The sequence below is a fragment of the Scomber scombrus genome, chromosome 4 (assembly GCF_963691925.1).
Source record: "Scomber scombrus chromosome 4, fScoSco1.1, whole genome shotgun sequence".
In the NCBI taxonomy this organism is placed as follows: domain Eukaryota; kingdom Metazoa; phylum Chordata; class Actinopteri; order Scombriformes; family Scombridae; genus Scomber; species Scomber scombrus.
Window position 1 is genome coordinate 28,838,093 of NC_084973.1, and position 25,800 is coordinate 28,863,892.

Consider the following 25,800-nt stretch of genomic DNA (forward strand, 5'->3'; position numbering starts at 1 on the left):
AACGCCTAAAAGTAAAATTTGCAACGTTTAGTTATTAACATTTCTTTCCCCAACTTGTTCTCTTTTAATCCCAGTTCGTCACCATCACTTAGTATGACCTCAGTAATAAACGTAAAATCCAATTATAACCTTTTTTTTTTAACAATATCAACAAAAAATGAAAATGTATAAACTTGAAAAAAGCAGAATTTATAGCAGAGCTGTTGTATTGGATTGAATTAGATTACACAGGTGTACCTAATGAAGTGGCCAGTGACTGTATGTTGTCTATCAATGTGTGGCATACTGTAAAATAGTGTGTCCAATTCAAATGTCTTTAACCCTCGCATACTGTTCATAATCTGACTCATAATTAAGTCTCTACACTGATTCACATTCATCAGTCATTAATAAATGTTTAATTAATCCTTAATGAAGTGTATTATTTTTATTTATCACTATTTTATGATACAAGAGATATTTTTCATAGCTTATAAAGACTCCAACAACATGTTTGAATGCCAATTTTTTTATTTTACTTCAAATTTGCACATCTGTATGAGACAAAAATGTGTATCAGCTGCACAAACATTAAAAAATATGTATTTTATTTCAGTTTTTGTATATTAAGGGTCGCATTAGGAAAAGTTGTCCTAGAAAAAAATGTGTATATGGTGTTTTTACAGCTCTTAAATGTAAAAATGGGACAAATTTGACCCCTGAACAGCATGTAAGGAAATGGAAAGCCAAGGCACCTTAAATTTAACTTAAACTTGTATATAGTCCATGGAGTTTAACAATCTGATGGCTAAAGATAAAGAAAAGATAAAAGATAAAAGAAAGGAAAATGTTTTTAACCTGGATTTAAAAAATCGGGATTAGGTAAGGGTTAAAAGAAAGTTATTATCATCGTTTTTCTAAAATGCTAAAAATGTCCCAGAAATGTATAAATAGTTCATCAGAGATCCTAACACAGAGAAGATGCACCACCGTTCACGTCAGAGCCGTTGGTTCGCGCCGCAATGAACCTTGGGAGCACAGTCGGGTTCGGTTACTAGTCGTGAGTTCGCCGCTAGCGACACATCTATCTCTGGTTGTACTATCTCTGGCAGTGTAAATGGATTGATACAGCTCGCAAACTCTCGCGAAATTAACAACAAGATTTGACCCCAAATTCTTGGTGATATCCGGGTCACAGGGGGGTTGTGGAGGACGGAGTGACTACTGGAGAGATTTTGGAGTAAAACAGACTAACCTGTGTTGATTTGGGTTTTTTTTAACCAGCTAAGCTCATATAGCCTACTAGCTGTGTTGGGTCACATGAACTGAGAGGAGGAAGAGGAGGAGGAGGAGGATGATGGCGGACACACCACCACCACCAGGAGAGCTCTCCCTACTGTCATCTTCAGAGGTGTCAGAAAGTTCAGAGAGGCAAAACTCGTCAGATGAAAACGGACATGTTGACAGTCCGGATGAGACTCTCTCCCCTACCTCTGTGATCTACTTCAAGGAGGCTTTAAACTCCTCTAACTTGAGATTTGGGACGGCTGGGTCACTGTCGCCCACTCCACTCCGACAGTATGACTTCCACATTGAAAGGATCGAGTCAAAACGCAAAAGTAAGTGTTAACTACCCCCAAATTATCAATATTTACCCCCCCTACCCTCAGTAGCTTTTAACTACCAGGAACAAAACAACTTCCTGCCATGTGACTGAGTTAAAGTGTCAGCTGTAAACATGAGGTAATAAATAACATCCAGTCCAGTTTCCTCATGCTCATATCTCTTTGCCAAAATCACAAAAAAGACAGTATAACATTAGCATTAGTCATTTAAAGCAATTAACACAAGATGTGAGGTTTAGCCTGTGTGTGTGTGTGTGTGTGTGTGTGTGTGTGTGTGTGTGTGTGTGTGTGTGTGTGTGTGTGTGTGTGTGTGTGTGTGTGTGTGTTTTGACAGACTTCATAAAACACATTTATCTCAATTGATGATTGTTTTTTAAAATACTCGATCAATTAAAATCTAAATGGCTAAGAAGCTACTATAATAAGACACAAGAGCTCAAAGTTAAAGCCTCGCCTCAGTATGAGCAACACAAATAAGTATTAAACTACAATACTACTCCATTAAGAACAGCTGTGAAAAATCACGAAAAAGGCAGTATAATATAGTCATTTTATTTATTTATTAATTTAAAAAAAAAAAAGAGTTGTGAAATTAGAAAAACAGTTTTCCAGGCCTGGAAATGATTTTGAATTATGGATGACCCGCTCTGATATCAAAGATAACAGATATAAGACAGGCTGCATGAACGTGGACCCCCACACACTTTTACCATGTCAAAAATCAGTAGATTCATTTAACATGAATATACTGATCATCAACTTCTATATTTAGCTTTTTAATATCTTCTGATTTGTGATCTGGGACCAAACACTTCCTCTGGATGTAATTATTAAAATGCACCCATCATTTAGTGAGATCAAAGTGTCGAAACACCTGTTAAAAGGCTCCAGAATACAGGAAATGACATCTACGCTGTTAAAAACCTTCCTTTGTTAAACTTGCTGCTAACTCAACTGGCTAACATCAGGTAATGAATAACATCCAGTCTAGTAGTACACTTGTCGGTAGCACTCAAGGTGGCAAAGGTTGGTTATAATTTTTAAAAGGATCCTTGTCTGTAGATAATATATTGGTGTGATAACCCTTCCTGAGTCACAGCTGTATTACAGTCAGCAGCTCATCAGCTGTTGAAGTTAACCTCCCCCTTAGGAAAAGATTCATTTTAGACGCTGGTGCATATCTTGGTTTAGGCTCATGTTCAGGATATTTATCAGTGTTGAATAATATTATGTTTGGTATCATTTTAAAGGGAACACTCTAAACTTTCATTCATTTTGTGAATCTTTATGACAAGTACAGTGGTCGCTGGAGCTCTTCAAACGTTTAATCACACACATTTTTCTAACCTAAATCATTTACTTTCTTTTAGTCTTTTCACATCAAGGAACATCAGAGACACAAAATACAAAAACTGGAATATACTCACAGGTCTCCAAGGATTCAGGAAATGTATAATATACCTTTATTATTTCATTTTGAAACATGAATGCAGGCGTTAAAGTTAAGTAATCCTCATACATTCCTCAGGCCAGACTGCATACCAGAACATGTTGAACACCATAGCTAAAGGCTAAGTATATAGCTGATACATGTCTGCTCCTTATCATTTACTTGCAATTAAGTTAAGTACTAGTAACCAACCTTTGCTACCTTGAGTGGTACCGACATCTGGTCTGGCCCATGGACTATATCTCTTTGCCAAAATCAGGAAAAATACAGTATAACATTAGCATTAATCATTTAAAGCAATTAACACAAGATGTGAGGTTTAGAAACGTATCCAGCTGTAGCCTTTCCCTGTGTTTATGACAGACTTCATAAAGCACATTTAGTCAAGGATTTAGCTCAATTCATGATTATTTGTTTAAATACTCGATCAATTAAAATCTAAATGGCTAAGATGTGATTATAATAAGAAACAAGAGCTCAAAGTTAAAGCCTCTTTTTAGTATTTAACTACAAAGATATTCAGTTAAGAACAGCTGTGAAAATATTTATATCCTTTCAGCGGTAGAAAGTTAAATAAATGCACTTAAGTACAGTTTAGAGGTACTTGTACTTTACTTGAGTTTAGGGCTGGATGATATGGGCAGAATCAAATATGATATTTTTCACCAAATACCTCAATAGTGATATTTTAACAATATTGTAGGGACGACTGTTGGTGCTTTTTGATTAATAATCACCAGTAATAATGTGGATATAATGACTAAATGGATAAAAGACAGATAATAGAACAGTCTGTGAAGCTCAGGAAATGACATCTTTACTGTAATGCAGCCTTTAAAAGCAGGAAAAGAAACTTATTCCATATCACCATATAACAATATTCAATATCTATAAAATATCACAATATCAATATAATATTATTTATTACCCGGCCCTACTTGAGTATTTCCATGTGATGCTACTTTATACTTCCACTTCACTTAATTTCAGAGGGAAATGTTGTACTTTCTACTCCACTACATTTATTTGATAGCTTTAGTTACTTTTCAGATGAAGATTTGACACAATGGATAATATAACAAGCTTTTAAAATACAACACATTGTTGAATATGAACTCAGTGGTTTCCAACCTTTTTGTGTTTTGACGTCTTATAAAAAACAGTGAGTAGTCGGGTCACATTTCAGATGTCTATGAGTTGTTAACAGCTCCACCGAATAGTGATTTTTCTCACATGGTTTAATTTCAATTAAGGCTGAATAATTAATAAAAATTTTACTGAAATCGCAATATTTGTTAAAGTTTACATGTCTGTCAAAATACCTTTTTTAATAAGTAATGTGGTGCTGCAGAGATCTCCTGGTCTACATATCGTATTCTTCAGACTTAATAAAACATCTTTGTTTGGTACAGATCCCCACAAAAAATCATACCATCATTTTAATATGTTTTTCAATGAGAATGAGAATGATAATGTAAATACTATCATTACCTCTCATATTGTAAATCATATCGAAATTGCATGTTTCAGCAAAAATAAAAATAAAATAGAGGAAATAGACTGAAAATAGATTTGTGTATCAGAACTTTGTTTTTTCTTCTTTGGTCCCCCCCCCCCCCCCCCCCCCCCCCCCCCCCCAAATCAAAAGTGACATCTTCACATATACAAAAATATTGAGTTTATTCAGTTTATAATCACTTATGACAAAGAAAAACATTAATTCTTCACTTTTGAGAAGTTAAAAACTGCTTTTTTTTGTCATTACGCTTTAAAAAATAACTAAAACAAATCATAGTTGCTGATTAATTTTCTGTCGATCGTCTCGTTGCAGCTCTACAATAAATTAGCTGATATTTATTTGTTTATTTTTAAGTAAAAACATAACACTAAAACCAGTTCATCAGTTAGTCTCTGCTATTAAATGTTACTCAAGTCATATATGTGTTATCACAGTAATACTCACAACTATACATTTATCTTTATTAAACGTTAGAATTTAACAGATCATTTGTGTTAATCAGTGACAGGTTAGTTATACTGAAGAAATAATTCATTTGTGCAGCGAGATCCAGCAAGGATCTTATAAAAAGTGACTGAGATCATGAGTCCAAATCTCTTCCTCTGTATATTTTAACCAACTACTTTTCTATCTATCTATCTATCTATCTATCTATCTATCTATCTATCTATCTATCTATCTATCTATCTATCTATCTATCTATCTATCTATCTATCTATCTTGTGTGTAAAACCTGTGGTAATACGCTGGAATGAAGTTAACTAAAAAGGTCTAACACAGACTTTGGTGATAATTTATACATTTAGCTTAAACTTGGGTCAATTTTTACCCGAGAGGACAAAAGTTTCACGGTTGACGGGAAAACAACAGGAAAGGTTAAATATAAAAAATTGTGACTTGACTTCTGTATCTTCAGTGGTTGCTATTGGCAATGTGAACAGCCCTAAATATTACTCCTGTAATTTATTAATAACTTGATAAAGCTTAATTATTAATGTTTCTGTGCTGTGAAATCATGACAGGCTTTATTTTTAATGAACTGAATCCAACTTTGTAACTGAGTAAAATGAACACTGGGTACCTCTGCCGGTTGTTATGGTTACCCACACAACATCCTAAACATCTCCTAATTGAATTTACAGTTTTGTGGGTTTTTTATTTTCTTAATAGACTTTTTTTTCTTTATGAGATGCTCCACTTTTTTCAGATTTTCCTGAATAGAAATCAAAAGAAAACAATAATTAGTAACACTCAGGACCTTTTGGCCTTATTAACGCTGCTTTGCTGCTGCGGCCAGCTCCGTAATTACATCATCAAACACACCAGACCTCCTCTGTTTGAGGTCAGGGGGGGACGCTGTTGATGCTTGAGAGACGGATGAGTCCTCTGCTGCATCATTAGCATTAGATGGAGACTCTAGGGACCCCCCCCCCGCACACACACACACACACACACACTACCTCCTCCTCATCCCTCTCCCCTCTGCCCGCTCCCCCCTTCCTTTTTTTTTTTTTTTTACGCATGCACCATCTGCTCACGTGACGATGTGTTGCTGTATCCAACACTACCGTCAGCCATCTTGGTCGACACCCACCCAGTGCATTCACTGCGGTGCACACAGGCAGCAGCCCAATCACAGCAAACCGGTGCTAAAAGCAGCAGACCGGAGGAGGAGAAGAAGAAGAAGGGTAGTGATTTTTTTTTCTGTGTGTGAGTGTGAGCGTCCAGCACGGTGCTGTCTTGCATTTTAAACCTCAGCCCCCCACCCTCTTCACAAGTCTGCACAAAAGGGATAACAAGAGGCTGAAGAAAGAAGAAGAAGAAGAATAAAGAAGAGGAGGAGGTGGTGGAAGTGGAGGAGGAGAAGAGAAGAGGGCTTTCACAAGACTGGCAGCACATTTTACTCAGTTGTAGCAAAGAGGAGGAGAGGACGCAGAAAAGAGGAGGAGAAACAGCACCTGCTAAAAAGCTGCTGTGGGCCTTTCTCTTTCTCATCTTGGCCTTTTTTTTTCCTCCTTTCTTTTTTTTGTGGATGCTCTTTTCATCCTCCGATTTCCTTTTTCAACCTGTTATTTTTGGATCGTCGCCGGCGTCTGGAACAAAAAAAGCTACTACGCCTATTTTTCTTCCTCTCTCTCTCTCCTTCTCCCTCTCTCTCTCTCTCTCTCTCTCTCTTCCCCCCTCTCGGTTGGTGTTGGTTTTGCCTCCACGCATCAGCTGAGTCATCATGTCTGATCTGACGCCTCAGAGCGAAACCCCGACTCCCACCACCGACAAGATCACCCAGGCCGCCCGGGAGACCATTTATCTCTGCAACTTTCGCGTGTCTGTCGATGGCGAGTGGCTCTGCCTCCGTGAGCTCAATGACATCTCCCTCACGCCGGACCCAGAGCCGGCCCATGAAGGTAAAAAAAAAAAAAAAAAAAAGTGACGGATGATTTAGCTCAGCATCCGAGGCAACAGTGGTGATCTCTTGTCAGGGCGTGGTGGTGACACACGTTTACCCCCTCATCACCCCAGACGCTACATGTTTCACCTCATGAACTGTGGTAATGCTGTGTCATGATGCATTTTTTAAAAAAGGGGGGGGGGGGGCGGTTTGGTGACCCCGAGAGTTACACAGCAGGATGACGCTGCATGTAAATAAGGCAGGGCTGCGATACAAAACAACAAGGAAGTAGAGGCAGGGACTAAATGATTGAATTCATTAGATGTCGTGATGCAACACATTGTCCAATTGGTGTCATTTTTCTTAAAAAATCTGATGTGGAATAAATGTAATCCACTTTTAGTGACGCAATACTATGGTTTGCAACAGATTTAACATCATTTGTCAAAACTTATGTGGAAAAAATGGTTGTTTTTAAGATATGTCCTGCTCAGTATTGACAAAATACTTCAACACACACTATACACTATCAACTAGTTTGGCATGATCTTACATTATAACTTTATTAAATAAAGGTAATGGAATACTATTGTTCTAAATATTACATTTAATCTGGGGAATCATGTCAATCAGGAACTTTTTACATTTTTTTAAATACAGTAATTATTAGTATAAATCCACTTAAATACACTGTAGGTGGATAAAATATTTAATATTTATCATTCTTTAGTGGTTACACCATTTGACATTTTCAGGAGCATTCAGTCTTACTTTTGGTGAAAAATGGTGCAAATGTCATTTCAAATGATATAAAACCAACAAAAATACGAAATGTACATTTTAACAAACCTGATGCTACTTTTAGGACAATTTTTTAAAGATATGTTTGAATTGCTCATCTTGCCAACACTTATTTGTCACTGACCCGTTATCAGTAAATTATGCTGACAATACAATTTATTTGCCATCTCTTTTCTTTAATCTTACCAAACATAACGTCATACTGCAGATTTAGTTGTTTTTGCATGTTGTGGATTTTAAGGGTGAAGGCTCTCCTCTTCCTCTTCTCTTTGCCACGCCTTCTCCTCTCACATCCTGCTCAGAGGAGGAAGCAGATTGGCAGATCTACAGTTTTCCCCCGAGCCAGATTCATGTTGAGAGTTGTTTGTTTTTTACAACCACTTGGCAGAATCACAACAGTGCAGCTCTTTCAGCCTAGAAGTGCTGAAGCAGGTTAATGGTCGACTGTAATGACATTAAAAAAGGAGCCACTGATAGACAGAAACATCAGTTTGTTAAGAGGCTGTAATTAAAGGGCTTTCATGTTAAGCTGACTTGTGTTTATTGTTAGAGACGCTGAATTTTAGGTATTTCAGTGTTTTTTGGTTTTTTTTTTGGCCTACTATATTTTTCATTTAATCACAGTATCAGCAGCATATGTCTGTTTCCAGCTGTGAACTTTTACATGTTATACTTACTGTAAGGCTTTTATTTTATGCATCAATAATTTAACTCAAATGCAAAAAAAAAAAGATGCATTTACATTTTTGCTTCTTGCACTAAAGATGTCAAATGACAACACCGTTTAAAAATATCTTAAAGGAGAAGATTCATTTCTTTCAGTCATCACAGAGATCTTCCTATATATATTTTATTTTGTCATTTGAGATCTACAATCACAGAAATCATGTTAAATACTGTCCAGGCTAGCTGTTGGTATTAAATATGTGAAATAATGCCTCTCACAGTGACTTTTTATGTCCTTTTATTGGCTATTAAATCATGTCTGATGGTTGGTGTTTATGTTAATTTGCATTAGCATTAGAGCCATTGTTATTTCTGCACATTACTTGATGCAGACAGACCTGTAGTTTCTTATTATGTGATTTGGTTTGAATCAGAGGTGTCATCTTATTGCATATCGCCTTTAAATATAAGAGAAAATACTCCTCTATAATAAGCTGTACACATATATCTAAGTAATTGTTTGAGTGTGGAAATTATGTGGGGTTTTTTGTGTTTTTTAAGGGCTTCATGCATGAATGTTTTCTTATTCTACTCATATATTTCTTATTGCACTAAGAAAATCCTACATTGGATTCAACAAACTCTCTTAACTGCATGAAATTACAATGTTAGGCTTCATGTTCTGGTTTGTTTGTGGGCGAGTTTCATTCACGAGTTACCAAAGAGAAAAAAAAACACAGCGTAACTTTAAGTTCTTCTTTCAGAAATCAGAAAACAAACACATAACCAATGTAGGAGTGAAAGTAGGAGACCTGAAACTATCAGAAAACATGAATCCAGCTGCTGACGTGTCTTCAGAGCAGCTCTGTGACAGAAATAAAGAAGTTAACATCTCTCTAATGCACAGCGCTCCGTGGTGAGAAGGGGTCATATGACAGTCACAGAGATATGAGAGGAGAATATATAAAATATCTTACAGTAGGTGATGTTACGCTGTCAGCTGCTACTCAACATGATGTTGGACAGGAAGCTGCAGACAGACACTGAGGCAGAAGAAGAAGTTGCTGCATCAAAATAAACCATCAAATCTAAAAACTGACAGCCATGATGATTTAAATTCAAGATTCATTTTATTGTCATTTCACAGAGTATTTGCACCCACAGAATGAAATTAAATACTGTTTCTCACCAGCTCCTGTCAGTACATTCAAACTTAAATAGATAGATAAATAGATACTAAAAATTAAAAATGATACCTAAAATAAATCACCAAACAAATATTTTTAGCAGTCGTGCAAACAAAACTAAAACACAACAGTTTAGCAGCAGTTCAGAGTTGAGACAAAGGTGAATTAATGTGCTGTAGTCAGTCTTTACTCATATATCACATCTTTGTTTAATTTCTGCATCATATTTAAAACCCAATTAATCCAGATTAGAGTCAAACAGTTTCTCCCTTGTAAAGAAAAGCACAGATGATAGATTCATGATATACGACAGTTCTGGATCACTTTTTAATTTTATTCTTACCTAAATAGAAAAATGTAAGTATGTGATAATTGAAAAATGTTCCTAAATCACTCGTATGTGCATTTTAAGACTGAATCTGTTCGTATGATTTCTTCTTACATGAAGTCCAACAATCAAAGTGCAGATTTACACTATTTTATAAAAATAACATACCAAATGTGTCATTCCCTATTTGTTGATATCTGTTTTTGATGTCACAATTATGTAATCTAAACCTAAAGTCCATGCTAATGTAAACTAGAGATGCATTAATAATGTAAACTAATGCTATAGGACAGATTAACCCCAAACCACTCCTCTACTAAAAGCCTCTGTGTCTGTTATCCTCTAACATATAAATAATGGATTAGGCATTGACATATACAGTACATGCATCATACCACCAATAAAGGGATAACATTATTAGGTGTGGCATATTGAACCATTTTCTCTTTATTGTAGATTTATATTAAAAATGAATGAAAGGTTTTGCTGTTTTAGCTCCTAAAGCTTCCACATTTACACATAAAACTGTTGTAATAACAGAAAATATGTTGTTGGTGATTTTATCCTCCTGACTAGACGTCATCTTGTCTCATGTTATCAAAACTACATTGATTTCACTTCCTGGAAAACAGCAGATATTTTAGTATCAAAGCAAAAACAGAAGTGACTAAAACAGATCTTGTTCCCTGATAGCTCCTGAGTCATTCCTGCCTGTTTCATTACTTTGAGAGTGCTATAATGACTTTTTTTTTTCTCCTGTCTTTCTTTTTTTCTAGACCCTAAGGATCCCATCACAATTGAAAGACTTAACCTGATGAACATGGCCAAACTGAGCATCAAGGGCCTGATCGAGTCCGCTCTCAACCTGGGACGCACGCTGGACTCTGACTATGCACCTCTGCAGCAGTTCTTTGTGGTGATGGAGCACTGTCTGAAACATGGCTTGAAAAGTATGAATAATACACTTAAATACATTCACAGCATGCTTTAAAAACTACTTCATTAGGACAAGCACAAGTTGGAAAGGTTTAAAAGTGGAAATTTGAGATCCATTCACATTGTATGTAGTTGTGAGGAAGATTTACAGTCATATTACTTCCATCATTTATCATATTCAAGCCAACAAACATACATGCAAAAGCGTTTAACCCTTACATACTGTTCATTTTTACATTTAAGAGCCGTAAAAACACCATATATACATTTCTTATAGCCAGACTTTTCGTGATGGGACCCACAGTATACAAAAAAAGAAATAAAATGCATCTTTTAAAAATATTTGAGCAGCTGATACACATTTTTCACGCATTCAAACAAGTTGTATTCATCATATTCTATAAAATGTTCCTCTACAGCATAAGATAGTCATTGTGAATGAGTTTTTTTCATAAGCATCATTCGAACATTTATTAATGACTGATGGAGAATTTGGTGTGGAGACTTATGAGTCAGAATATGAACAGTATGTAAAGGGTTAAAGTGTATTTATTTGAATCATTTCTGTCCACTATATTTACAGTCCTTACTAGTTGGTTTCTGTTTCTCAGTATTACCTCCCACGTGATGACTAAGTGACCCAAATTCCTTAAAAACAAAATGACAAAACGCCTTTTTCTCAATCAATCAATCAGCCAAGAAGACTTTCCTGGGGCAGAACAAGTCGTTCTGGGGGGCGTTGGAGCTGGTTGAGAAGCTGACACCTGAGGCAGGAGAGATCACTGCCAGTGTAAAAGACCTGCCGGGCCTCAGGTTGGTCTGCTTTATATCTGTTCCCTAAATAGATAAAAAAAAAAGATTTCTCACAGTCAGAACTTTAGATTTTATTTATTAAAAGATTTATGCACAAAATGAGGTCATGCTTTGTGAGGTTGTTAAGGTTCAGTGGAGATTTTAAAGAGTTGTTTTTCATAGTTTTGTGTCTCTAAGTGTATTGATGTCTAGCTATCCTTTTTCAGAACTCCTTTAGGAAGAGGGCGTGCGTGGTTACGTCTGGCTTTGATGCAGAAGAAGCTCTCCGACTACATGAAGACCATCATCAACAGAAAGGACCTGCTCAGGTGTGTTCATGCTGCTTTTTCTGTAGAAATAAATCTTAAACAGGGTCCCCGCAGACCCTTAAAAAGCCTTAAAACATCTTAAATTTATTGATATTCAAGGTCTAAAAAAAGAGGTTTTAAAAAAGGTCTTAAAAGTCATTCAATTGTACTTAAAAATGTGTAGCTGGCCTATTAAAATAAACTTAAATATGATCTTAATACTGTTCTAGCACATGATTTACATTCAGAAATGTCTCCTCTCTGCAGTGAATTCTACGAGCCGAACGCGTTGATGATGGAGGAGGAGGGAGCCGTCATCGCCGGGCTTCTCGTCGGACTAAATGTCATCGATGCCAATCTGTGTATGAAGGGAGAGGACCTGGACTCACAGGTTATTCTGCTTTCACTTCCACTACCAGTAATCAGAAACACGAGAAGGAACTGAATCAAATGCATTTCATTTTTTTCACTCGAGTTTACAGGAAGGAAAAGGAGAAACTGTCGTACTTCTGAGTACTGACTCAGCGTAGTGATGCTGTTTCTGTGACGGGTGTGTCAGCTGAAGCGCTTTAAATAAATACACCAGCAGCAGAGAGAGAGACACAGTCTTTATTTATGTTGTTTTGAACCTTATAGTCTTATAGCCTTTTTCATTTGTTTTAATTTATTTATTTCCTCTTAAGCATTGAATTTACAGTTTGAGGACTGTTATTTATCTCTGTAAGGGTAATTATATGCAGCAGCTCTTTATCCAGATCAACAGATACACACACAGGTGATAAGAAAGAAGAAATGAAATACTATAAGCTTAAATAAAACAACTATATGTGGGATTTTTAATAGATAATCAATGAATAACTGTAATTATGAAGTAAAAATACTAAAATGATTAAATCTAAAAAGAAGGATGAGAGTCTCTCTGCTAGAAAGATGAAACAATACATATAATTAATGCACTTATATTCAGAAATAGGACACTTTTAAAACTGTATGCAGCTACATGACAGAAAATAAAGAGTAAAAATTGACCGCTGTCATAATGCTGAAAGTTTGACGACACTAGTAAATCCTCCTTCTTCCTATTACTTCTCTCAGAGTTAAAAGTTTTTTATTGGATGTCTGTTATCCAGATCAAAAGATACACACACAGATTATAGGAAAGACAAAACATTGTTAATCACAAAGCTAAAAACAATGAAAGGCTATAAGCTTTTCATAGAAATATCAGTTAATAACTATAAATACTAAAATTATTCAGTCTTAAAAGAAGGATGAGAGTCTCTCTGCTAGAAAGATGTGTTAATTAATACTCACAGTTGCAGTGATGAGCTGAGAAAACTACTAAACTACTAAATGAAACCATACATGCTAAATAATTAATGCACTAATATTGAGAAACAGGATAAATCGACCGCTGGCATGATGTTGAAAGTTTGACGGCACTAGTAAATCCTCTTTATTCATATTCATTCTCAGAGTTAAGAGTCATTTATTGGATGTGTTTTATCTTTAAGAAAAGTATGTTTACATGCTGCAAATCTAGAGTGTAACACAAAGAGCAGGCTGATATTAAAAATCTCTACTTTCCAGTTCTAAAACAATCAAACAGAAGTTGTTTAATCCTCATTGTTTCTCATTTATTAATAATAGTTATATAAACAATCAGTAACTTTACATTAAGTGATTTATCATTGATGCCAGTTTGTCAGCAGCTTTCTAGACATTTAAGAACAAGTGAAACATCTCCAGAACAATCAGAAGCTACACTGACTGCTGAAATATTTAAATAACCTGAATGCATTTAAACACAGATCAACATTTATTTATTTTTAAGTCCACATGATGAGGCATTAAACATGCAGCTGTATGCTTAAAACAAGGATGAGACAGCAGATAATTGTGCTCTCGTAGGGTTTTTTTTAGGTTGTTATTGATTTTCTGTTTCTTATTAAATTACGTCTGCAGGTCGGTGTGATCGATTTCTCAATGTACCTCAAAGACGGCGGACACAGCAGTAAGAGTGCAGAGGGGTGAGTGCTGCTGCTTCTTTTTTAACCACAGTGAATTTGATTTATTTTACTCTCATATTATTGGTGATTACAGGATAGATTCGCTACTTGAAGTGCCCCAAATAAACACTGATACCTGTTTTTCTCGCTGTAATCATTCCTCTTGTTCATAGTGTCCATTAAGAGATCAGTGCAAGAGATGTGGGACAAAATCCATTTTATTCATTTATTTATTTTAATATTAAACCATAAAAAAGAGAGCAAATAAACAGTGGTTACATACAAGAAAGACTGCTGCTGGTCACTAAGGAAAAACTAACGCAAAACAAAAGTCTATTATAAAGTTGATCTGAAGCTAATATGAAGCATCAGTCGTCCAAATGATTCAAATCAAGTCTTCTTTGTTTCAACGTTGCAGTCTTTTTAGTGCCATAGTCCCTCTTTTTGTTACTATACTTCCACCACAGCTCAACAGGGAAACACAGAGAGGGAATTTGATGCTAAAAAGACTGTAAATGTGTCAGATATCCACTTGATACGACTCAAACTCAGACTGCTGAGGCCTCGTATTATCGGTAGATAAATATTTAAATAGATTTATGTTCAAAATGAGAACTGTGGATTTTAATAGGTCATTTAATAGTTTGGGTATAACCACGAGAAATAATTACAGAGAGCAATTTAAATGCTCAGTGCAGTTGAGATTTCATTTATAAATCTGTCTGAATTGATGCAACAACACTATTTTCTGCATCCTTTTAATTAAAATATGGATCTACTTTCATTGCACATCTAACATCCATGTTTTGTTGCTGCCTCTAACTTCTGAAAAAGTAGCCTGGCTCAATAAGATGCTAAAGGTCTTCAAATATAAAGCATTTGGGTATTTATTAGCATTCAGAGTCTGATGTTTCAACATTTATCTTATGAAGGTGATATCAGATATTCTTTTTTGTGCTGCAGATGGAATTATAATCCATCCATTCATCCATTCACTGACTTTTTTTAAATTGCAACGATGTCTTTTCCCCCCCTGTCTAATGTGTGTTTCATCCGTCTTTCTCTTCTTTTTTTTGGTCTCTCCTCTTCAGTGACGGTCAGATCACAGCCATTCTCGATCAGAAGAATTACGTGGAGGAGCTGAACAGACATTTAAGGTTCGTCATGGCGACCGCTTCTCCGCTTTGCTCTCCGGCTCGTTGAACATTATGACGACTAATATGAGCGTTATGTCTGTTTTTTAATAGTGCGTCGGTAAATAACCTCCAGGCCAAGGTGGACGCTCTGGAAAAGTCAAACACAAAGTTAACAGAAGAGGTGAGTTCAGCTTAGTTTGATCAGGACTACTCGTCTCTTTGAAGCAATTTCTCGTTAACAGTGTTTGTTTGACTTACGTCTCCACAGCTCGCGGTGGCAAATAACCGGATCATCACTTTACAAGAAGACGTGGAGAGAGTAAAGGAGGAGAGCTCGTATCAGCTGGACTCCAGTAGGAAGGTGAACACATCCTCAACTAAATCAATTTAACGTTTTTATCACATGATGAGTATCCTTTCTGCACACTGAGATTGTCTCGTTTTCACCCAAACAGTGAATTCAGAAACACTTTAGTGATAAGACACATAATATATGAGAATGTTTTGAAGTCTTTGCTATTGCAGGGAGGGCTAAAGATGTTATTAAAACTACTAAATTATGGGAGATGGTCCAGATCCAGTTTTTTTATGGATGTGATAAGTTGTTTTTTTTTTAGTTGTTTAGGGTAAAACAAACTTTGTATGAGTCCAAAGTAAAAATAAATATTTGTAAGAACATTGAGCTATTGAATTTAGTAGCTTTAGTAGTAACATTTTGTTAGAATGACTTTAAAGTAGTTTTTCATTTCAGTCAGCAACATTTCACATCAGGGTCTTTAAGCACATAACTAGATTTGCTTTTGGGTCACAGTGATCAGAACGCTGGCTGCTTCCTCTTCGGTCAGGCTATAATTCAATATGAATGTTAATTGACTTTCAGTGGAGTCATATCAGGAACATAAAACCATTCTTTGTTCTCATTTTGCAAAATTTGTTGTTAAAATGTATTATTTCAAGCTACTTTTACTCAAACACTCAGAAAAGAAGCTATTGAAGTTTTTGTTTTACATATGTGAATTGCCTTTAATATAATCTATAACAAGGGAATTCAGTTCATCACATTAAATATATAAATATTTAGGATATTTTCCACATTTGTAATATCATGATAGATATTGAGAGCGAGCAAATATTCAAATCCTGATATTTCAGCCCATATTGACGAGCCTTGATTGACTGATTATGACTTTAATACATCACTTCATCTTCTTCCTGTTCTCAAACACAACACAGGATTTGGTTTAAAGTTCAATCTTTGTACATATACACGTTAACAATAAACATAATAATCTTGTTGTTCACACTTGTAAAGCATTTAATTCTTTTCTTCAGGCATTAAGAAGCGACTCAGCACCAGACGGTCAAGCTCTGGGTGAAACACGCAAGCAGCTCAAAGAGGAAACTCTGCTTCGATTGGTGAGTTTCAGACTCCCCAAAATACAAATGTCACTCTGTTTAGAGTAGCAGAAGTAGTTATTATTAGTTTATTGGCATCTTGTACAGTGTTAAATATAAAGGTTACCATTTGATGTACTGAGATAGTTTATAGCTTATTTTTATCTGCGGATACTTCGGTAGGTCAATATTGAAACATATAACAACACATAAAGGATATAAAACACACAAAATACAAAGCTACACACATTAGCACATCACATACAACATAGAGTCAGTGGTTACAGAGTTTATAAGCTTTTAGCTGACTCAATTTAGTCAATAAATTTGGTTTGAAATGTGCTGATGTAGTTATAGATGCTGACTATATAATAATAAAATATTGTGACAGATGTGTTAAATTGGTTGTTTGTGTTTAGATTATTATATCTAATGTCTGTAGTCTTGTGGCTGTGAGATTATCTGAGCTGGAGCTGATCTCTGTGCAGGATGTGGAGAAGGAGCTGGAGGTGCAGATCGGGATGAAGCAGGAGATGGAGCTGTCCATGAAGATGCTGGAGAAAGATATCTGTGAGAAGCAGGACGCTCTGGTGGAGCTCCGACAGCAGCTGGAGGACCTTCGTACCATCAACCAACAGCTTGGCCACAAGTCACAGGTGAAGGCTGCGGTTCTGAACCTTTAAATACGACCACATGAGTGAATGAAACATGCAGGATGTCCACCAGCACCAAGTGTTTGTGTGGGAATTGTGTTGTAAAGCTAAGATGTAGTTACTGTGTTTGTTTGTTTTGCTCTTCTGAGGCACTTTCACCCTCACAAACCACCATCATGTAAAATGTGTCACTTTCTATATGCCAGTGGATTTTTACAGGACAAAAAGTCTACAAAATATATTAAGATTTTCAAAATGGAAAGTGAAAAACTGAGAGTGAAGACACTGAGAAGAACAGACATGGTGAATATGGCAGCGATCAGTTATTTAAAATGACTATCAATCCTTCTGCTAAAAAAGGAAATATTTTCTCTGAATAAGGCAGAGGCTCCACTTGTAACTGTACTTTCACAAAATATTTACACAACCAGTAATGTGGATATAGGGAAGATATTAGAACAGTCTGTTCAGCTCAGAAAATTACATTTTTACTGCAATACAGCCTTTAAAAGCTGGAAAAGGACATACAATATATGATACGATATTCAAAATCAAAGATGATATCTATAAAATATCACGATATCGGTATAATATCGATTTATTGCCCAGCCCTAATCATGTTATACATACAATCTAAATCAAAAACATTTAAGAAATACCCCAGGTTCAGGTTATCTTTGTCACAAATGTTTGATAACCAGAAGTCTCGTTTCCATGAAAGAAGTTCCAGGTTAAAGTTTAGGAGGCGGGAACTTTACGGGAACGTCCTCTCACTCAGTCCTCTCAGCCGTTGTGTCTTTATTACAGAGTAGGACCTTGATAGGACCCACTGAACTCTGGAGGTTTCGGTAGTTGCGTAATCACTTATTTTGGAGCCTTCTGTCAACGTCACATCCCCACCCAGGAGTTTATCGTACAAACCACGAGGCACGGACTCGTTTTGCCCCCTGTAAAAGTTTAAGGAGATCGTCCTTCAGGGGCGGTTCCGGGCGCCAACGGTCATGGCCCCCGTAAAATTAGCCTGAAGACCCTGCAGTGGAAACGGCCCTAAAATGTGTTTATTCATATATAGTGTATATGTAAGATTATTGGTCGATATATATCAATGTCAGAATTTTTCCACCTCCTGATATCTGTATCGGCACCGACCCCAAAAATCCACTTTGCCTGAAACATAATTATTATTATAGCATCAAGTTGACTAACATGGTCCTTCGTCCTCAGAGCGCAGAGTCCAGCTCCAAACAGAAGAGTGAAGCCATCGCTCGCTTGGAGGAGAAGATAAACCAGATGTCAGGAACTGTGAAACACCTGGAGAGCAGGTGAGCGATCACACACATGTCACACAGTGTCACGATTGGTGTGTTTAAAAAAAAAAAAGAAAAGTCTTACAGTTAAATCTCTTGTTGTCCTGTTTTGTCACATTTTTCTCCTTCACTTTTCACTTTTTTATCATTTAATTTTTTGTTGTTTCCATCATCCGTTCGTTATTATTTAAAATCGCTCGATCAGTGAGAAACATCTGGTGAAGCAGGCCAAAAACCTGAACTCCACTGCAGGGAAGCTGCTCCAGCTGCAGCAGTAGCGGAGCCTCCCTCGCTCCTTCCCGCTTTCATACATCTGAATACAAACATACAACCCTGCCTAATATAGAAATAACCAAAGTAGGATGTCTATCTTTTCTGTACGATGCTCCTCTGTTGTTGAAAAAAAAAAAAAAAAAAAAAACATCTTCCCAACATCTCCTGCAGTGGCTCTCCAGCATCAGCTTTGAGTAGTGTGCACTGAATCGAATCCTTTTAGCAGCCCTTAATCCTTGTGTTCTCTAACAGATCTGTTCGCCACATCAGGGTTATACGTTTCTTTTTAGAAGGCATTTCTTAAAATGACTCCCATTAATGCTTATTTTTTGGCAAAGATAAGACGAGTTGTGTCGTGTTGGAAAGTCTGCTCCGGATACTTTTTAAGATTCGATGGACTGATGATGATGATGATGATTAATGTACGAGCAAAAACACAGCGTTGGATATTCGGGAAGGTAGTGTGGTGTTACTTTAATGTAATCCCAAATATATCAAAACACTACCCGAGAGAATCTAATCTGATGTTTAGGGACCGATATCCAAGGGTTTGGTTGTTATTTGGTGATCTGCATTAAAGGGTAGAAGACAGGACAAGGATCACGAAAAGCAAAGACGAAAAAAGGGCAAAATTAATTTATTAATTTTGAATTGTATGTGAACATAACATTGGTGTAAACTGTAGTAATCATTAGGCTAATAAAACGATAAACAAAAGAAAAAAGGCCTGCTTCATAATTCTTTGGCTAAATCCTCCCTGTTGGTCATTGAGTTTGTCGTTTTTTTTCATTACATTTTAAGTTCACATCTCTTTATTTAACCATGTTTGTTTTCATTTTAAGTTTTTTTTTATTTTTTTGTGTGCCATAATTTTATGTGACACCCCCCCTTACCCCCCTTCCCCCCTTCCTCCTTACCTCAAACCAGATCCAAACAGGCTGAGAAAGAAAAGGATCTGGCTTTAGAGGCCAACCGGCTCTTCAAACAGGAGTTTGGAGATAAAATCGAGAGTCTGCAGGTGGAAGTGGAGCAGCTCAGGAAACACAGGTAAAAGAAAATCCTGGAGGAGGAGGAGAGGAAAAGTGGATATGAAATGTGATGCAGCTTTTCTTTAAAGGATACTCTTAAATTTTTAATATCAACAAATCCCATAAAAAAACCAAAACCAACAATAATTTAATCCATCAAGTTTATCATCATAAATGTTCTGACTTTTTTCACCTTTAGGTTAAAATGGAACCTTTTATCTTTTAAAATGTTGTATTTTACTTGATTTTATATATTATATTTATTCTATTTTTGAGCTACTTTCACTGTGTACTTCTTGATCTGCATTTCTTGTATGAAAGGTGCTATACAAATAAAGTTATTATTTATTAGAAGAGCTAAAATCATTTACTTATAAATAAATAATAATGTACTTCAGGGAAAACCAAACGTCAGTGTTTTTGAATATTTCTTTGTTGCTTCAGGTCTAATCTGGAGGTGGAGCTGAGGAAGGAGCGAGAACGAAGAAGTGAGCATCACGTGGACGTCAAACAGTCCAGTACTCCTCGGAGGGAAAGAAAACACCCAGAGAACATACCAAAAGTAAAGCTCAATTAAAGAGGCTGTAATCAATATGTATATAATAATGTATGAAATATCAGTGTTTAATGTCAACTCTGCAGCTCCAGTCTGCTTTATAGAGTTTCATAGTGAGTATTAGCTCATTTTTTAGATGTCCAGCTGCAACTTTACTGTTTTGGTTCACTCTCAGCGCTCTCATGGTGTTGTTTTGGGACACAGGATTCAGCTTATTTGAGAGAAAAAGCTCAAAAAAGCCACTGTACACTACCTGCTCAGCACCAAACAGCAAACAGACACAGTTAGCTGTAGACTAGCTGGTGAACATAGAGGAGCATTGAGCAGCTAAAGAGGCAGATATTACCCTCAGGAGTTAAAGGTAGAGAGCAAAAACAGAGCTAAAAGAAAGTGAATATTGGACTTACATTCACCAGATGGACAGAAACACGACTCTAAATCAATGATAATGTTGCTCCATAACTGCTGGATGTGGAAATATTTGCTAACTTATCAACTATGTGAGTGTTGTGTTCACTAAATCAGTCAATGCAGGTTTAAAGATAAGTTTTACAGTTGTATAGTTTGATTAAGACGTGTGTGTTTTACCTGCAGCCTCCAGCCACCTTTCCTCCAGACTCCCCGTCAGCCAAAAGGGAGATTGATCAGTTACACACAGGAGCAGAGGACAAAACCAGTCTGAGCTCCAGCTTGTAAGCAGTTTAAATCAATGCATAAATTAAATCAATTTTTTTAAATAAGGTAAAATATTAAGTGAAAAAATATTTATATTTATATATGTTTTATGTTTCTTCTTTTTTTCCTTTAAGGTCCTTGTCACATCATGAAGATGAGCAGGTGAGGACTAAAAGGCTCTAAATGAAATCTTCACTTTTTTTTTTTTTAATTACAAGTGAAATCCTGTGAATAAACGTTTCAATCTAAGTGTTAAACTTGCTTCATTAAACCCACATTTAATACACTGACTTCTGGGGACACAAATACATTAAAAAAAAAGTTTTGCTAGTATCATTTCCTTTGACATGATCAATTAAAAAGCCCAGATTGTTGTCTGAGGATGCAGTCATGAACAGGAACAGCAAATATCCAAAGATTTACAGCATTAAAGGAGCAGTGTGTAGAATTTAGTGACATCCAGCGAAGCAGACTCGGCAGAAATTGAATAAAAATATATAATATAAATGTTTTAATTAGTGTTAAATAATCTTGTTACCTTAGAGTGAGCCTTTTATATCTATAGTTAATTGTTTGCCATCTGTAACTTCACCACTAGATGGCACTAAATCCTACGCACTGGTCCTTTAATGCCATTTTTTTTTTTTTCTCCAGGATGAGTCGTTCGTGGAGATCAGTCATCCGACCATCTGTACAATGTGTGAACAGGACGACTCCATCCTGAAGACAAAGGTATTGACGATTGATCAGAACTGTGCTGAATCATCTTAAATTACAAGTTGTATCACCATAATAATGTGTAGTGGTTTATTATCAGTCTTTTTAGTATTTATGCAACTGTTTTAACCTTCGTGTCGTCCTCCCAGGTCAAATTGACCCCGTCTGTTTTGACTGTTCCTTCTTTCCTTCCTTCCTTCCTTCCTTCCTCCCTTCCGTCCTTCCTCCCTTCCTTCCTTCCTTCCTCCTTCCCGTCCTTCCTTCCTTTCCTTCCTTCCATCCTTCTTTCCTCCTTTCCTTCTTTCGTCTTCCCTTCCATCCTTCCTTCCTTCCTCCTATCCTTCCTTCTTCCTCCCTTCCATCCTTCCTTCCTCCTTTCCTTCCTTCCTTCCATCTTTCCTTCCTTCCTTCTTTCCTTCCTTCCTTCCTTTCTTCCTTCCTTCCATCTTTCCTTCCTTCCTCCTATCCTTCCTTCTTCCTCCCTTCCATCCTTCCTTCCTCCTTTCCTTCCTTCCTTCCATCCTTCCATCTTTCCTTCCTTTTTTCTTTCCTTCCTTCCTTCCTTTCTTCCTTCCTTCCTTCTTTCCTTCCTTCCTTGACTCGAGGACAACAGGAGGGTTAAATAAACTTGACACCTTACAGACTCAGACTCTGCCTAGAAGTCATGTGTAGTCTGGTTTTGGGACACAGCTGAATATTTTATGACCAGAAAACTAACAATATTTCTACCAGCCTCAGCTTCACTTTGTGTTAAGTGCTAATTAGCATGCTAACAGGCACTAAACTGATTTAGTGAGCATGGCAAACATTACATTAAGTTGCTAACGTGGCTGCAGACTCACAGTAAATTGATTTTAGGAGCCTGACTTGTTTTTAGTCCAGTCCAGATTTAAAAATATTGACATTTAATCTTATTTGTGCTTCACTGACAGCCTGAAGAGGAGATATGGAAACAACAATAACAAGAAAACAGCGATGATAACGTCAACGAAATAATTTAGTTTCCTTTTTTTTACTCTTCGGTTCGATCAGCACAGATGTCACATAATTTAATCTCGGAGGGAAAGATCAAGCTGTCATTTATAAAATAAATAAGATCAAGTAAATATTATCGAACCCTTTTTGTTTTGGAGAAGGGCAACAGACAAAGAAATAGTTTGGTTTCTTGAGTATATCAGCTGTCTGGTTTGAAGCTCCTGTGAGGACTTTTCCTACCTGAATATATAAAAAATGAAGATTCACTTAGAGGCCAGGACTTAGAAGTCAAGTGTACGGTCACATGTAATGTAATGGCCCATATTTGATTATTTTTGTCTCCAAATGACTTCTTTTTTTTTTTTTGACCAAACCAAACCAGATTTTTCAGATTTGGGCCATTGGCAAATGTGTCCCTAGATCTGATTCAAATCTGATCTCTGGCTGTGAAGTCGATGTCAGAACGGTCATATGTCAGATTTCATTGCAGGTTTTTTTCGTTACGTCTCTTTAAATCCTTTAATTTGCCCAAGTAATATCAAAACGTCTCTCATCAAACGATACCTGCAATCAATCCCAGAGCTAGAAAATATGACTATCTGTACGGACTTGCTCACAGCCAATCAACAGCAAGCGTTCTTCGATTTAATGCAACATGTTATTGGTCCACTGCCAAGGCAGCTACAACCCGTCTGTGGTGGTGAAGTCGTGGTGAATTTGAGTTAGTGCGCTTAGCTGTTCAGCAGCCAAGATGCCACCTAAACGCTCTGAAGTGTGTCTACACTACACGCCTGTTACCTGTATTGAATGAAGTACTCTATTGGTATCAGTATCACTTTAAGGCTACTTGGATTGGTACTGGTATTGTTATTTTTTAAACGATACCCTACCTTACTCACAGCCCGATTAAAAATAAACATGGAAGTTTAAAATGTGTTGGGACATTTATGGAGACGCTTTTATTTATTTATTCTATTTTTATTCTATTTGACCGTCACACAAATGATGTTATTGTTGTTATTTTTGATGCAGCTCACATTTTAGTTAAACCTGTGCATGTGCAGCAGTTTAGGACCTCAGCGGTGTTCACATAGGAGTAAAATACATGTCACTTAGAAACCCAAATCTGACCAAAAACATCTGAATTGAGATAATATAAAGTAATATGAACGTAGTTGAAGTGAAAAGACTTGCAGAGACGTGACTGTTGCATCAGATATTTCACTCCTTTATTTTAAATCACCACTCACTTACTATCATCTTATCATTTTTATATATTTTTCCCAGATGTGTTCATTATTATTATCCTGTTTCCTCCCTCTTTTTTTGTAGAAACAGTGTAAAAACTGCACCGGGGTTTTCTGTGAGAGCTGCGTGTGCAACGAGCTGCCGTTACCTTCCTCCATTCTCCCAGAGACTGTGTGCAGCGCCTGCTACTCTCAGTTACTCCAACAATACGCTTCAACGCCAACATGAACCAGCTCCAGCATTTTACCGCAAAACCATGACGATCAGACACATGGAAACACAGAAAGCATTGGTTTCTAAAACTGGCACTGCAAAAATGCACTTTTTCACTTCATGACTCAAGACGTCGTGAAAGATCTGATGGGGTCCTTTTTTAAATTCAGCGGCGTTCAAACTTGAGCTGTGTGTTTGCAGGTTTTCATGACAATTAAATGCTGCTGGAGCCATTTTTAAAAAAAATCCCTTTTCTGGTTGAAAGTGTGTTACATAGTAAGTTCGGCTGCTGTGGTATTTCTATTGGGAGTGAAAACCTGCACGCACGCAGCTGAGCATGGCGCCTGATTGCATAAACTGAAGACTAAAACGTGAATCATCTCATTCATGGACACATTTAGAAAAATGTCCACAATGTCCACTAAGTGGATTTGGGATGAAAAGGTCAATATTTTTAACCTCAGCTTTTAAACATTAAAAAAACAAAAAGGAAAAACTGGATTTGACAGCTCAGTATTTTTGAAACACAAATGCACTCCTATCATAACAGTTAACTACATACAAATCATTTAAAGCATCATATCAGTTAAATGAAGCATGAATTTTCATACTGATCCAGGACGATACTGACAAACTCAAATATCACACAAACACTTCTGACCAAATATTTATGTTTAAAAATAAGTAGATATTTAGAGAATGGCTTTATGTGCTGTTAGAAGTTTCTTACATGATATAAAGTTGTTAAAAAGAATCATAAATATACATAAATTGTCAATAAATAACTCGACTAGGTTAAGGAATGTGCTCGTAATGCTGTAATACAGAATTTAAGACCCAAAAAAAAGATAAATATTTAATTATCTTGACTCGAGGTCGGCTTTTGTAGCTTTTTCCTGAGCTTTCAACCGCATGCACATAACTCGATAAACTCCATCTGCTTATAAATAGCCGTGAGATGCAGTTGAAACTCATGCGATAACCAAAATCTTGAGACTATATTATATCTAGTCTCTTATCGTGATATTGATATGTGATGGATCGGCTCTGCAGCAGCTGTTCAGACTTTGTTTTATAAAGTATACAAAGCTGAATAATCAGGATAGATTTTCTTTATTACTGTTGCTGAGTTATTTCTAACTGGGATTAACACATAAAAAAAGCTAAAAACTATGAAATGATCTCCTGTAAATCACAGCAGAGTCAGCTTTAAACAGTGCTGCAGTAAAATAATGAATTCCATCATTCAGATATTCAGACTCTGATCTTTTCCTCTCATTATTATTATTATTATCTAACTCTGTTTCTGGCTGTCTTAACATATCTCAGCACTTTTTTTAAAAATGCACGGCTCCCTGTCGGACTGGTTTGAAGTGGGCATATCTGTGTGTATGAGGCATTTCTTTATAACAGCTGTTTTTAACGTTGTGTTGATTTATATGAAGAATAAGTAGAAGCTGCGTTATTAAAAAAAAAACATCGGTTAAACCTTTAATTGTTTTTGTAGAAGCTTAATTAACATATGTGAGATGGAAATGCTTCTTAGATCAACAATAAAATTTTATTCAATTTTAAAAGTGTGTGTGTGACTCTTATTTTTAAACTTGTATTTCTCTGCTTGATCCAGGGACCTCA

At 36.4% G+C, this 25,800-nt stretch overlaps 1 protein-coding gene across 1 annotated transcript; it reads left to right on the top strand.

Moving 5' to 3' along the window:
- The first annotated feature begins 1,154 nt into the window (after window positions 1–1,154).
- On the top strand, window positions 1,155–25,721 carry rufy3 (RUN and FYVE domain containing 3). The gene is made up of 18 exons (XM_062417823.1): window positions 1,155–1,598; window positions 10,721–10,894; window positions 11,576–11,693; window positions 11,900–12,001; window positions 12,248–12,371; window positions 13,946–14,010; window positions 15,081–15,146; window positions 15,237–15,306; window positions 15,394–15,486; window positions 16,458–16,541; window positions 17,009–17,176; window positions 18,398–18,495; window positions 19,681–19,800; window positions 20,226–20,343; window positions 20,932–21,029; window positions 21,147–21,174; window positions 21,667–21,744; window positions 24,037–25,721. Exons 1-18 carry the CDS (start codon window positions 1,334–1,336, stop codon window positions 24,178–24,180), a joined length of 2,013 nt encoding a protein of 670 aa, XP_062273807.1. The 5' UTR covers window positions 1,155–1,333; the 3' UTR covers window positions 24,181–25,721.
- The last annotated feature ends 79 nt before the right edge of the window (window positions 25,722–25,800 follow it).

Coding starts and splice junctions, on each gene's coding strand:
- rufy3 (XM_062417823.1), top strand. CDS start 1,334: ATGATGGCGGACACACCACCACCACCAGGAGAGCTCTCCCTACTGTCA. Junction 10,895..11,575: donor TCTGAAACATGGCTTGAAAA/GTATGAATAATA, acceptor TCAATCAATCAG/CCAAGAAGACTTTCCTGGGG. Junction 12,002..12,247: donor AACAGAAAGGACCTGCTCAG/GTGTGTTCATGC, acceptor TCCTCTCTGCAG/TGAATTCTACGAGCCGAACG.